Here is a 16119-nt window from a genome sequence, read left to right on the forward strand (position 1 = left end):
CAAAAGCCAATAATGTCTAAGCCTCATGCGGTGTGCATTCCATTCCCGGCGCAAGGCCATATAAACCCTATGATGAAACTGGCCAAGCTTCTACACCACAGAGGCTTCCACATAACCTTCGTAAACACCCACTTCAACCACAACCGTCTCCTCAAATCCAGAGGCCCTCACTCCCTCGACGGCCCGCCCGATTTTCGCTTCGAATCGATCCCCGACGGCCTTCCGCCGACGGAGAGCAAAGCCGTCGCCACGCAGGACATCTTGTCTCTCTGCAAAAGCATCCCAAAGTACTGCTTGGAACCTTTTCGGAAGCTTCTCGAGAAGCTCAGCAACAACAGCTCGAGTGGTGTTCCTCCGGTGAGTTGTATCGTTTCCGATGGCACTATGGGGTTTGCGGCTGAGGTTGCGGAAGAACTTGGAGTACCTGTTGCGCATTACTGGACCATTGGTGCCTGCAGCTTCATGGGAATTCTACATTATCGGAAACTAGTTGAAAAAGGTCTCGTACCATTGAAAGGTAAATAATATACGTACTTCCTGTTAGAATAATATGAAAGTGGGCATATGAACAATCCTATATACATGTAGGCGGAATTAATATATAGAATGAACATATACAAAAGAATCGAATATTGTATACCTCCAGCCATTGCTATTGATAACCTCGATCTAACTTTAGATCTACAAAAGAAAAGAAAATAATTAGAACGAGTACACGGACTTCCAAGCTCTCACTAACTCTTTTAGATGGAGTTACTGAAAGTTAGAATGAGCAGCGAGCTTGGGGACCGGTACTCTATATTTATAGAGTGAGACCTACCATCAGAGTCTCTGCCACAGATTGAGATATTTCCTCAATCAGTTGGGATATGAAAAATCGGGTAACAACAAAATCAGGTAACAAATAATGTTGACCATTAATTATAATATTTTGTCAATAAATTAAATATTGACTTTAATATATTAAATCAATTAGTTGATTTTATATACCAAACAAATAATATTCTAACATTCTCCCACTTGGTCAGCATTTAAATTAATGTATTACTTAAGCCCGACGATCATCCCTGTTAGATAATAAACACATGAATCATGGCGATAGGTCCTCTTTTATGACGAGTATTATCTTCCATGCATTACAATATATTTATTACATAACAATGTAATTTATGTGGCTATGTACTTAAACGAATAAACCTTATGTTTATTCAGGTCCTGTGAAGATAAAATTTTCTCAAATAAAATTAAGATGCGCATAAATATGAGAAAACATCAAAATAAGAGTTTCATTGATAATAACTTCAGTTTGTACAATAAATTTACATAAGGGAACCAAGTCCCATGTTCACTACATGATCCTTGAATTTATGAGGTGGCAAGCCTTTCGTCATAGGATCAGCAATCATCAATTCAGTGCTAATGTGTTGAATGACCACTTTATTTTCTTTAACACGTTCTCTCACAGCTAAGTACTTGATGTCGATGTGCTTGCTTCGACTACCACTCTTGTTGTTCTTAGCCATGACTACAGCAGCTGAATTGTCGCAGAACATTCTCAATGGCCTAGATATAGAATCTACAACTCTAAGGCCTGAAATGAAACTCTTTAGCCATACACCATGAGATGTAGCCTCAAAACACGAAACGAACTCGGCTTCCATAGTAGAAGTAGCAGTCAAGGTCTGTTTGTTACTCCTCCATGATATAGCTTCATCGGCAAACATAAACACGTAACCAGAAGTTGATTTACGTGAATCAGTACAACCAGCAAAGTCTGAATCTGAGTAGCCAACTACTTCCAGGTTGTCGGTTCGTCTGAACATGAGTTTGTAATCCTTAGTACCCTGAAGATACCTCATAACTTTCTTTGCAGCTTTCCAGTGGTCTAATCCCGGGTTACTCTGAAATCTTCCTAGCATTCCGACAGCAAAGGCAATGTCGGGTCGTGTGCATACCTGAGCATACATCAAGCTTCCAACAACAGAAGCATATGGGGTGTTCTTCATTTCTTCCTTTTCAAAATCATTCTTTGGACACTGGCTCAAATTTAATTTATCACCCTTAACGATAGGAGCAACACTTGGTGAACAATCTTTCATCCAAAATCTCTCTAAAACTTTGTTAATGTAGGTTTCTTGAGATAGACCTAAGATACCTTTGAATCTATCTCGATGGATCTTAATGCCAATGACATAAGACGCATCACCCATATCCTTCATCTCAAAGTTCTTTGAGAGAAATTGCTTCACCTCATGTAGCATGCCCTTATCATTGGTTGCAAGAAGAATATCGTCCACATATAAAACAAGAAAACAAATCTTACTCCCACTGACCTTCTAGTATATACATTGATCCATGACATTCTCTTCAAATCCAAAAGAAGAGATGACATCATGGAATTTTAAATACCATTGGCGGGACGCTTGTTTTAAACCATAGATGGACTTCTTAAGCTTGCACACCAAATGCTCACCATCACTAGAGGAGAATCCTTCTGGTTGTTTCATGTATACCTCCTCTTCTAGGTCACCATTTAGGAAGGCAGTTTTCATATCCATCTGCTGTAGCTCTAAATCGAAATGAGCAACTAATGCCAGGATAACTCTGAGGGAATCTTTCTTAGATACCGGAGAAAAGGTCTCCGTGTAGTCAATTCCTTCTTTTTGAGTGAATCCCTTAGCAACGAGTCTCGCTTTGTGTCTCTCAATGTTGCCTAATGAGTCTTTCTTTGTTTTGAAGACCCATTTACACCCAATAGCCCTCGCCCCATTAGGCAACTCAACAAGATCCCAGACTCCGTTGCTTTTCATAGAATTCATTTCTTCATTCATGGCATTGTACCACAGTTCCGATTCTTTGCTATTCATAGCTTGTGAAAACGTTTCTGGATCATTTTCGGCTCCAATATTGTAGTCAGATTCTTGCAAATACACAATGTAGTCACTAGGTATCGTCGATTTTATTGTCCTAGTGGATCTTCTTAAGGCTACACCAGCAGGCTCTTGAGGAGCGGGTGGTTCAGCTTGTTGTTCAACAATTATAGGCAACTCTTGAACAACTTGATCCATTTGAACTTCATCATTGACTTGTGGATCTTCAACAATTGGCTGTGGTGGTTCAACATCCATTTGGACTGCAGGGGTGTTATCGACCACAATCAATCTTGCTCTTGAGGTGGAGGATTCTGAAGGATCTTTCTCAGAACCTAAGTCCTTGGATTGATCACTCCCACTAATCAAGGCATTTTCAAGAAATTTTGCATTCCTTGATTCCACAATCCTAGTGCTATGAGATGGACAATAAAACTTGTAACCTTTAGACCTTTCAATGTAACCAATAAAGTATCCACTTATGGTCCTTGGGTCTAGTTTCTTTTCTTGTGGATTGTATACCCTAACTTTAGATGGGCATCCCCAAATGCGTACATGTTGCAAACTCAGTTTCCAACCTTTCCATAATTCAAAAGGAGTTTTGGAGACTGCCTTGGTTGGAACTCGATTTAATATGTACACGGATGTCTTTAGAGCTTCAGTCCACAACGATTTAGGAAGTTTAGGGTTGCTGCTAAGCATACTTCGCACCATGTCCATCAATGTTCGGTTTCTCCTTTCTGCAACACCATTTTGCTCGGGTGTACCGGGCATGGTATATTGGGCAACAATCCCATTTTCTTGAAGAAACTTTGCAAAAGGACCAGGTGCTTGTCCATCTTCAGTGTATCTACCATAATATTCTCCACCTCTATCTGATCTCACTATCTTAATTTGCTTGTTGCATTGTTTCTCTACTTCAGCTTTAAATATCTTAAAGACATCTAACGCTTCGCTTTTGTTATGAAGTAAGTAGATATACATGTAGCGTGAGTAATCATCTATGAAAGAGATGAAGTATTTCTGACCATATGAGTCCATGTCTGGACTACATATATCAGTATGTATGATTTCTAATAGGTCGGAACTCCTATGGACACCACTTTTCTTAGACTTGGAGGTATGCTTTCCCTTAATGCAATCCACACAAGTATCAAAATCAGTAAAATCTAAGGTATTGAGTACCCCATCATTTACTAACCTTCTAATTCTATCAATAGAGATATGTCCCAATCTCCGGTGCCATAATGTAGAGGAATTCTCATTCATAACACATCTTTTATTGCCAGCGTGAACGTGCACAATATTATAAGCGGTATTGTTTTGTAAATTAAGGAAGTAAAGACCATCAGACAAAATACCATTTCCAACACATTCAGATTTATTATATAAATTAAAAGATTTGTCTGAAAATGTAAAGGAAAAACCAAAAGGTACAAGTCTTGAAACGGAAATCAAGTTTCTAGAGAAACTTGGTACATAAAATGTCTTTTCTAACTTTAAAACAAAACCGCTACTTAAAACTAAATGGCACGTTCCTATAGCCTCCACATGTGAGCCCATCTTGTTTCCGGATAAGATGCTTTGCTCACTTCCCACTGGCTTCCTTAGGTTTTGTAAACCCTGCAAGGAATTTGAAATGTGAATTGTCGATCCAGAATCAATCCACCATGTGTTAATATTAACATTAGCCATATTAGATTCATAACATACGAATGAAATTGGATTACCTTTGTCGTCCATCTATTTCTTGAACTTGGCGCATTCCTTTTTCGCATGTCCCTTCTTTTTGCAGAAGAAACATTTGATGGAATCCTTCTTTATATCGCCTTGGGGAGGCACTTTACTTTTCCCCTTGTCCTTCTTGGATGGTTTGCGTTTCTTGCCTTGGGTGGCCATGTGAGCACTTTCACCTTGTTCCTGCAGGAGCCTTGCTTCTTCTTGAGCACACATGGTTATCAGTTCATTGATACTCCATTTGTCCTTATGTGTGTTGTAGGAAATTTTGAAAGGCCCATATTGAGGTGGAAGATGGTTAAGGATGTAGTGGACTAAGAAGGTTTCAGGAATGACTACATCGAGTTTCTTCAGTTGAGCAGAAATGTCCCTCATCTTTGAAATATGTTCTCTAACTCCTTTGACACCAGTGAGTTTTGTGGATGAGAACTGGTGGATGAGGTTGTTGTAAAGTGGTTTGTCCGAAGTGTCGAACTGCTCATCGATCAGTTTGATCAAGTCTTTGACTTTCTCAGGTTGCTCCACCGATCCACGCATTCCCAGAGGGATCTTGGACATGATGAACATGATGCTGAGGCGATTGGACCGCTCCCATTTCTCATATAGTGCGATCTGAGCAGCAGTGCTAGTCGCAGTGATTGCAGCAGGTTCGTCCTTCCTTATTGCGTAGTCCATGTCGGCGCAGCCTAAATGAAGAAGAACTCGTTCCTTCCAGATTTTGAAATTATCACCCCTAAGCTTAGGAATTTCGGTAAGGATTTCAGCGAAACTAGAGGATGATGAAGAAGCTGCATGAATAGGATTACAAACTTAGATTTAGAAGATTGAGGCTTAATGAAGTCATGTTTTACCAATGTATAACATGCTGAAGATTGAAATTTTATTAAACAAAAATTGCCTGTGGGCTAAATTTTTAATTTAATAAAATTGGATGTAAAGGATGATAGAATATTCAAACGAATTATTTGGGATAAAGTAAGGTTTGATACTTCTATCTTTATTAAACTTTATGATAAAACTATTAAATTAATTATCATAACTCCTGTAGGTAAATTAAGAAAATTAATTTAATATATTATCCTAATTGATTATATAAATATAATAAAATCCCTGTGGGGTAAAATTGTTATATTTATATAATCAATCACAATTTTGTCCATTATGTGATCCTTTCAAATTAATATATAATTTTATATAATTAAAGATGCTGTGGCTACTCCCTAATTAAGTAAAATTATATGGTTCACTAGACATTATGTTTTAGGCTCTAGGAAGACCTAAGAACAATTTCGTTATAACATAATAGGCAATCACAGAGAGTAGTGCTCCTAGTGTGGTCGTCCGAAGATCATTAAAAACCGTTCTAGATTTGAGCATTTGTCTCAGTTTCATGCGTTCTTATGTCAACCACAAAATTTTTTATGAATTATTCATAATTTTATTCACCCTAAATGTTTTATGAATAAATTATGAAGATTAATGTGCTAAATATTATTCAACCTACCTTAATGTTTTGAATATAATCTAAATATATCTAGCACAATAATGGAATATATATATAATGTATTTAAAATTATAAAGGCATACATATAAAATTAAAGATAATTATACTCAAAATAAATTTTGCATGAATAAGAACAAAATAATCATACAAATTAGTATAATTAATTATATGTACGAAAATACAATAATTCCATATATATACTTAATGGCAGAAAAAATCATGCTTAATAAGACAATAACATCATTTACTGATTTCGTGAATTAATAAAATAATTGCACAAACTTAATTGTAAAAATTTATTACATTCTTAAAATAGCACAATTATTTAATATTGCATGAATAAAAGAAATATACCATACACCAAAATCAAGTAAGTGCACATTTTAATTAATTTCCAAATATATAATTTACCAAAATTATATGTTTTAATTAAATTGGCAAGATAAAATTTATTGTCCAAATTGGTTCGAAATTCATGTCTAAAGAGATTCATGACATTAGATTGATTAAACTACAACAAAAAATAGAACTTTAATATCAAAATTGTTTTTGGCCATAACCGGGTACATGAAGGTTGCAAAACTGATTTTTGATTCTCAAAACTTGATTTGGAAACATAGATCATTAGAAAAAATAATTTGAAGGATTTCTAATGGTACTTATGTGGAAAATTAGTTTTGAAACAAAAAATCAAAAAATATGAGACATTAAAACTCTCTATCAAAATAAAAATAAAAAAAATAAAAATTATGAATATGGCCCTCAAACAATATATAAAACTATATACACGAATATATAATATATGTGTATAGATGAAGACATATGCACATCTATAAATCATAAAAAAAATATATGTGTATAATTTGTTTATATTGCCAAAATATGTTAGATATAACATATATGTAAACACAAAACAATACAAAAACAATAAAATTACCAAAAGAAATTTTGTTAAATGTAGGCCAACAAAAAAAAAACGTAGATATATGTATATATATATGAATATGAATATGAAGACATATATAAATCAAATAAATATATATGCAGATAAAATTAGCAAGGCAGAGATGTAGACTGGCGACTGATACCAAATGTTAGAATAATATGAAAGTGGGCATATGAACAATCCTATATACATGTAGGCGGAATTAATATATAGAATGAACATATACAAAAGAATCGAATATTGTATACCTCCAGCCATTGCTATTGATAACCTCGATCTAGCTTTAGATCTACAAAAGAAAAGAAAATAATTAGAACGAGTACACGGACTTCCAAGCTCTCACTAACTCTTTTAGATGGAGTTACTGAAAGTCAGAATGAGCAGCGAGCTTGGGGACCGGTACTCTATATTTATAGAGTGAGACCTACCATCAGAGTCTCTGCCACAGATTGTGATATTTCCTCAATCAGTTGGGATATGAAAAATCGGGTAACAACAAAATCAGGTAACAAATAATGTTGACCATTAATTAGAATATTTTGTCAATAAATTAAATGTTGACTTTAATATATTAAATCAATTAGTTGATTTTATATACCAAACAAATAATATTCTAACACTTCCCTCAGTAGCATAGCGGCCCATACAGGATAAATAGCCTATTTTTATTGGTTATATGTCACCCTTATTAATTTTAATACCCAGCCTAAAAAGAAAAGTTACTTTTGCTCTCTCTTCATTTAAGTTAATTATCAAGTTAATTTCTAGATTTTTAGGGCAAAAAAAAAATCTGAATTTCTAAATAAGTTAAAAATAACAAAAAGTTATTTTACATAGTTTAAAATGGTTCATTTCATTTGTTTTTAATCTTAAATTTTTTTTAATGAAAACAAAAATACCCTCATTTAAAATTTATTAGTATATTAGGTAGAATCAACTTAAAATGCATATTTGCTTAGTTTTAAAATTGTAAATATTGTATATAATTTTAATAAAAAAATAGTTCACTCTTATTTAAATATATATATAATAGAATAAATTATAGTTCTATATTATATATAAATATTTATATTAATAATTCTTACATATATCACATCTAAACACAATATATATATTTATATGTTTACATGACATATATATAAAATATAATAATATATTTAAAAAGAAATTAATAATAAAAATAAAGTAAGAATAGAAAAAGTCATAGTGTAGATAGTAGTATACATTTATCAATTATTTTGAGTTTCTAATGTATCTCACAATGTCCTTTGGTGAATTTGATGAAGAAAAAAAGCTCAAATCACTTGATAAAAAACAAACTATCACACAAATTTATAAGATAAATTAAAAAAATGATATATATGTCTTTATTATTTTAAAATAAATATGATTTAATTATTTAAACTATCATAAAATATCTTTAAAATATCGTATTTTAATTAATCAATTAATTTTTTTTTTGTTTAAGTTTCTATTTGTTCTAGTTTTTGAATTTGGCATTAACAACAAAAGATTATATATATTATATGTTTAATATAATATTAAGTTAAATTAAATTTTATTTAAGTTATAAATTATCTAGTTTATTATTTTTAAATAATTATCATGGTAAAATATTTCAAAAATATCTTATTTTAATTTGTTTAATTAATTAATTATTTAATTTTATTTAAGTTTAAGTCATGTATATAATCTACCGTTAAATATAAAAATATTTTATTAAATATAAGAATATTCTGTTAAAGTTAACCGAAAAAAATAAAAAAAATATTAAAACCAAGAATTTCCGTTATTTATATACTTTTTATATATAGAAGAGATATATTTAAATCATTAAATAATTTATAAAATTGATTAAACTTAAAATAAAAAATAAAAGTACATATTTTTTTAGTTGTTAGATTTTATTTATTTAATTTTTGAATGAATTGATGAATTATATTGATTTTTTATATAAAATATTATAAATATATTAATGCATTAAAGATGTCAAAATATACTTTTATTTTTTTTTAAAAAAAAATTCAAACAAATTTATAAATGGTTAATCAATTTTATAATTTATAAGCAGGACCAATTACACTGTGACATGTGTTAGTCTAATGAAAAGTTAATATATAGAAGATAGTAACAGATGCAATGTTCCGACATTTTAAGTATATAAAAAAAAAGTACAAAACAAATAGAATTTACCCAAGAAAAAAAAAAAGAAAAGGCATTTGATTAGCAAATATCCCTTATTATTGAAGTGTTTGGTATAGTTACATAAGCAGCTGATAGTCATTTTCCACTAAGAGAAGAATGATTAATAAGTTATAAAATAAATATATAAAGTGTTTTTTCTTTTTTCAAGTTATTAACAATATCTAAAACTTATTTGTACAGATGAGAGCTATTTGGCAAGCGGCTATTTGGACACAACTTTAGACTATATTCCTGGCATGAACAACATTCGACTGAAGGATCTTCCTACATTTATACGCACCACTGATCGAAATGATTATATGTTAAATTTTTGTATAGAAATTGCTGAGGCATCTGCTAAAGCTTCTGCTATTATATTTAACACTTTCCACACATTTGAGCACAAAGTCTTGGATGCTCTCTCGTCCATGTTCCCATGTCCAATTTACATTGTAGGCCCCATCCATCAACTTGTCGAGAAAACTCAACCAAAAATTTTGTCTTCCATCCAATCTAATTTGTGGAAAGAAGAGACTGAATGCCTGGAATGGCTGAATTCAAAGCAAGCCAACTCAGTAATCTATGCCAATTTTGGCAGCATCACCGCCCTGACCCCTCAACAACTCATTGAATTCGCTTGGGGTTTGGCCAATAGTGGGAAACCATTTGTTTGGGTTATAAGGCCAGACCTTGTTAATGAAAACTCAGTGATTTTACCAATTGAGTTTGTGGAAGAGACAAGAGAGAGAAGTGTGATTTGTAGTTGGTGCCCACAAACAGAGGTTCTGAACCACCCTGCAATTGGAGGTTTCTTATCGCATTGTGGTTGGTACTCGACACTCGAAAGCTTAAGTGCCGGAGTTCCAATCATCTGTTGGCCTTTCTTTGCTGACCAACAAACTAATTGTTGGTTTTTGTGTTCTGATTTGGGGGTTGGAATGGAAATTGACTCAGATGTGAAAAGAGATGAAGTGGAAAAACTTGTGAGAGAGTTGATTGATGGAGAGAAAGGAAAGGAGATGAGAAAAAAGGCCATGGAGTGGAAGAGAACGGCGGAGGACTCAACTGAGCCTGGTGGTTCTTCTTTGGTGAATTTTGATAAGATGATCGCAGAGGTATTGGTTCCATTCTCAAAACCCTAACTTTTCTGCAGTTGGTTCGGCTAATTCAAGTATTATTATTTTGAAATGACTACTGTACAAGTATTGGGTGTCTAGAGTACTGTGTATGTTTGGTTATAAGAATCAATGAACTTTTGATGAGCTACGTAATTAGACAGACACAGTAAATATATATCTATATACTTAACTGTTTATTAATTGCAGCAACTTAACCCATATACGCATTCATTCATTAGAAAGGACTATATAAGAATAGTATGGCTATAGAGCACCTAGCATATACCATAATTTTATTGTCTCACATGTCTAAATGTTCAAATATATATTATCATACAAATTATTAAATTAAGTAATGAGAAAATACCATTTTGGCCCTTGTATTTTTTTTCTGAATACACACTACTATAAAAATAACATTTAACTTCGGTTTTTTAGGCTAATAGATTTTGGTTATCGTTGAAATAGGAACCGAAGTCTATTCATGCGAAGTTAAAAGTTGTACAAAAACCGAAGTTAAAAATTAAGAATAGACTTCGGTTATTACATAAAAACTGACACTACAACAAATTTCATTATTAGCGGAGGAGGACTCCGCCGCTAATAAATGCCACGTCCGCCGCTAATAGGCTTTAGCGACGGGCCTCCGCCGCTAATACCCCGCGCCTAAAAAAGTGTCGCTAATAATGATTATTAGCGGCGGACTGACACACCCGCCGCTAATAAGCAACTATTAGCAGCGGACATTAGCGGCGGGTTCCGCCGCTAATAACTATGTTCGAGGCATTAATATTAGCCGCGGGGTCCGCCGCTATTATTGTATTTATAATTTTTTTAAAATTAAATTTTAAATAAATTAATATTTATTAAATTTAATTATTTTTAAAAATAATTTATAATATAATTTAATAAAAATAAACATTTAATTAATTTAAACATAACTAACATTAAAATTAATATAAATAGTTTTAATATTTATCAACCTAGTAAATATCACTATAGTCATTAAAAATAAATAGAGTATTAATTCAGTCCAAATATATAAACTAGTAACTAAAGAAAGTCATTAAGATTAATATTGAAATTGTCCTCATCTTCAACATTTTGGTCTGGCTGTGACGATGGCGGTGGCGGTGAAGGAATATATGGTGGTTGTGATGATCGTCCGAGCGTGCGGTCCCCAAACAGATCTCGAGGCTGTGGCTGTGGCGGAGGCTGCATCGATCCTCCTAGAAAATCGGTAAAACTAAAATATTGTGAAGGAGACTGAGAATGGGGTCCAAAAATGTATTGGTTTTGATACTGAGGAGGTTGTTGCGACGACATGTGTGGCGGATACATTGGATGAGGCTGGTACAGCTGCTGCGGCGGATACTGTGAAGGAGGCTGGAATTGCTGCTGTGAAGGAGGCTGATACTGCTGATGTGAAGGAGGCTGATACTGCTGATGTGAAGGAGGCTGATACTGCTGTGAAGGAGGCTGATACTGCTGTGACGGAGGCTGATACTGCTGTGACGGAGACTGAGAAGACGAAGCACCTTCGGATTGTGGTGGAAAATGCCTCTGCAGAAAACTGTCAAACATTCGGTTATACAGTTTACTGGGATGCACAGTTGTCGAAGTCTCAAACGTCTCACGAATTGCCTTCACCAGCAAAGCCATAACTCTCATATCTTCATTAGGCGAAGCAGCAGTATTTGCTTGGGACTGACTTTGATCTGTAGAGCTAGAGGATGTCTTTTTTGCCTTCCCTTTCGCCCTATAACCCACTCCTCTTTGGTAGTCAGATCTCTCCCCGAGTACTTTACTTAGTATCTCGTATTGATCGACCGGGGACGAATCAACACCAGATACATTTAGAGATGCCTCACTCTGCTGTTGACTTTGCCTCTCATTCTGTGACCTCTCAACCTCAGCCGCCATTTTTTCCTGTATAAAGATAACATTATAAACAAAAATTAGAAACATTATAAACATTAGAAACAAGAAAACAATACTATTCACTTACATAATCTTGTTGAGCTGCCTCATTGACAAAAGATTTTGTCGATTTTCTCATATGAGCATCCCTCCAAGTATCAACAACATGCGCATCCAGGTTCTCCTATACAAAAGTAAACAAAATGTTTCAGAATGTGTTATTTTATAAAATTAAATTAACATCTTTACTTACATATTCGTGACGCTTAGCTGCCAACGACTTTGTGCCTTGTGTTGTTACATACTTCATTTGTCTTTTGTTTGCTTGATTTTTAGCGGAACGAACCAAAAATCTTTCGCTCAAAAACATTTCACAAATAAGCTGCCAAGCCTCCTTAGTGCAATGGTTAGGTGGCTTAGAGAGGACATTCTCCAAATCTTCTGGTCCAGCATAATGATTTTTGAAGTGTCTATGTCTATAGTTCTTTCTCTCGCGAAATCTTTCCCCCATCTCCTTGTTGAGAGTTGCTAGAACTGACTCACGTTATGGATGACCGTCTATATTATAGTAATACTGCATTAGGAAAAAAAATATTAGATAACTTGTAAATAATGGAATTAAATAATGAAAAGTACAAGATTTGTAATTTTTTTACCCTCATACGATCAATCACTTGATCCTTAAACTGTTGAGGTACATCAGCAAAATCCAAATAATGCCCCGGACACAACATGGATACTAGAGTTCCCAACATGCGAATAAAAGCTTGATCCTCCTGCCCAACCACTTTGTTGGTCACAGGATCAAGCTCTAGATCCAATGGTTTCCCAGCTTTTTTCCTTCGTTCTTCAAGAACATTATTACTAGCAGGGCCACGACCTTTTCTTCTCGTCGACGAGGCTTTAAAATTTATTAACAATAATCAGTATTAGTATTGATGTTATATTTATCTAACAATATAATTTCTAAAAATAATTTTGATATGCAATATTTAACCTGACTCGCAAGATGTTGGTACCCTAGAAGGATCTGGCGGGTCTTGACCCCCACCATCTCCGCCATGATAAGTAGCTATATCAGCTGACATTATACTTCAGTTTAAAATTTATTAGTTAGTAATTAGCATTAAATAGAAGTATATCACATTGAATTCATAATAATAATAATTACAAAAAAAAACTTCATTATATTTAAATATATAGTTCTGTTACACAAATAGAAAAAACTAAACATAGTAATCACTATCATTTCCATCAGTAATCGGAGATACATTTTCATCTTCACAAAGCTCAAATATCTTATATTATAATTACAAAAATACACTTCATTATATTTAAATACATAGTTCTGTTACACAAATAGAAAAAAACTAAACAGAGTAATCACTATCATTTCCATCAGTAATCGGAGACACATTTTCATCTTCACAAAGTTCAACAACCAATTCATCTTCTGCATCTGCAACGTCCTCATGTTCTGACATATCAGCTTCGTCGTCACCATCTTCATCAGCTCCAACATATGCAGCAGGTTGATCAGATTGCATAATCAACTCTCCGAGGTCCACAGTCAACAAAAAATTTGATGAACTTGTTTCATGTACAACATCAATAACATCATTAACCCCATCAGAATTGTCCTTAATGTCCCAAATCTGTCGATGATTCACATCTTCTACAACTTTCCAATCACGACCTCTAAGTAAATCATCGAGATAGAAAACTTGCTTAGCTTGAGTAGCAAGTATGTACGGCTCATCTTTGTACCATTCGCCATTGACGTTTATACTGGTGACATTATTTTCAATGACTGTTTTCTTCATTCTTGGATTTGTATTAAACCATTTGCACCGAAATAATGCCACTGAATATGCACCAGTGAAAGAAAGTATTACCACTTCTTCAAGCGTGCCGTAAAAATTAAAACCTTCTGTTCCGGCAGCAGACACTCCACTATTCTGTGTGGTGCGCTTTTTGTCTCGATCGTGTGCAATAAATCGAACACCATTGACTATACAACCTTGGTAAAAGGTTGACAAATGATCTGACCCAGATGCTAAAGCTAACAGTTCATCACCGTTATCCAAAGACCCAAGCTTGTGCAGGTCATATATCTAAATACATAGAATGATATTAGATTCACAAAATATATCATTAATAAAATCACTGTTCAAAGTTCAAAGTTCAAAGTTCAAAGCTACCTTTTTATGAAACCACGAACATAAATTTTTCCTATGCAAACGATCATGATCATCATCTGGGTATTTTTGTTTAATCTTTTGTAGGTGTTCGCTGTTAATTAGAATAGTGTTACGATTCTTGATAATAAAAAAATGATAATAACCACACATGTTCTAATTTATAAGAGAATAAACTTACTCTAAATAAGGCTCAATTTCAGGAGAATTCTCAAGTATGAACCACTCAGCTATTTCACGAGTCTTATGATCGAGAGTCTTCAAAGTTCCCTTTGTGAGTGGACGACATTGAGATTGGAAAATTGCAAGATTTTGTGGGATATAAGTTGCATCTTCATTTCGATCAAGACGGTTAAATCTTGTTTCAATGCCTTTGAAATACATTGAACAAAAGGTCAAAGCCTCGTCTGCAACATAGCCTTCGGCGATCGACCCTTCAGGGCGAGCTTTATTTCCCACATAATTCTTTAATTTTTTCATGTATCTTTCAAAAGGATACATCCACCTCATAAATACCGGACCACCCAATATTGCTTCTTCTGGCAAATGCAATACCAAATGAATCATTATGTGAAAAAAAGCTGGAGGAAAAATGAACTCCGTCTTGCAGAATATCTGAATAAGATCATTTTGTGCTTCCTCCATATCTTTAACATTTAAAGTCCTCGAACATATTTGCCTGAAGAAATTGCACAATTCTGCAATAGTGGTCGATATAGATTTTGGAAGAAACTTACGAACACCGAGAGAAAGTAATCGTTGCATTATCACATGACAATCGTGTGACTTCAACCCAAGAATATTTGTATCATTCTTGGACACTTTCTTCTTCAAATTTGAACAAAAACCATCTGGAAATCTAACTCCTTTTATAAACTGACAAAACTGTTGCCTCTGCGCCGGAGTTAACACATAAGGAGCGTGCGGCTTCATCAGCTTCCCATTCTCATCTTCATAAATCCACAATGATTCTCTCACACCCATCTTTTTCAAATCATGTCTGGCATTAGTGGTGTCCTTAGATTGATCACTGTCTAAGATGGTGCCAAGGAGACTATCACACACATTCTTCTCAACATGCATGACATCTATATTGTGTTTTAATTTGTTTGTACACCAATACTCAAGCTCGTAAAAAATATTTTTTTTCCTCCAATTACCTTCATCTACTCCTCTTTTACGTTTCACACCCCCAAACTGGACATGTTTTCCTGGAACTTGCGCTGCAAGAGCATTAACTTGTTCTAGTATATCCTCACAAGTAAACCGTCTCGGAGGACGTCTTCTCTCAACTTCTCCATCGAACTCTTTGTCTCTTCTCATTCGATGAGTACTTGGCAAGAATCTTCTGTGACCAACGTAAGAAGTCTTACCGATCACTCAGATGGAAGTTGTGTCCTCATTACACGTAGGAAAAGCTTTGTATCCCTGACCACTCCATCCAGACAAACTACTACGAGCTGGAAAATCGTTCACTGTCCACAAAAGGGCTGCCCGCATCTTGAACATCCTGTTGGTCATACTATCTCTTGTATCAACTCCGTTAACCCACAGATCCTTCAACTCATCCACCAATGGTCTCAGAAATACATCCATGTCCTTACCGGGTGATTTTGGCCCAGGAATAAGGAGGGTCAACATG

The 16119-nt window shown here is 34.3% G+C and overlaps 2 protein-coding genes across 2 annotated transcripts; one reads left to right on the plus strand and one right to left on the minus strand.

Moving 5' to 3' along the window:
* LOC133781976 (7-deoxyloganetin glucosyltransferase-like) lies at nucleotides 1-10515 on the plus strand. Its single transcript, XM_062221100.1, has 2 exons — nucleotides 1-517; nucleotides 9443-10515. The coding sequence occupies exons 1-2, from the start codon at nucleotides 13-15 to the stop codon at nucleotides 10381-10383; spliced, it is 1446 nt and encodes a 481-aa protein (XP_062077084.1). The 5' UTR covers nucleotides 1-12; the 3' UTR covers nucleotides 10384-10515.
* Nucleotides 10516-13584: 3069 nt separating this feature from the next.
* LOC133783931 (uncharacterized) lies at nucleotides 13585-14491 on the minus strand. The gene is made up of 2 exons (XM_062223512.1): nucleotides 14481-14491; nucleotides 13585-14393 (listed from the first exon to the last, which is right to left on the minus strand). The coding sequence occupies exon 2, from the start codon at nucleotides 14100-14102 to the stop codon at nucleotides 13650-13652; it is 453 nt and encodes a 150-aa protein (XP_062079496.1). The 5' UTR covers nucleotides 14103-14393; nucleotides 14481-14491; the 3' UTR covers nucleotides 13585-13649.
* Between the last annotated feature and the right edge of the window lie 1628 nt (nucleotides 14492-16119).

The sequence above is a fragment of the Humulus lupulus genome, chromosome 6 (assembly GCF_963169125.1).
Source record: "Humulus lupulus chromosome 6, drHumLupu1.1, whole genome shotgun sequence".
NCBI lineage: Eukaryota > Viridiplantae > Streptophyta > Magnoliopsida > Rosales > Cannabaceae > Humulus > Humulus lupulus.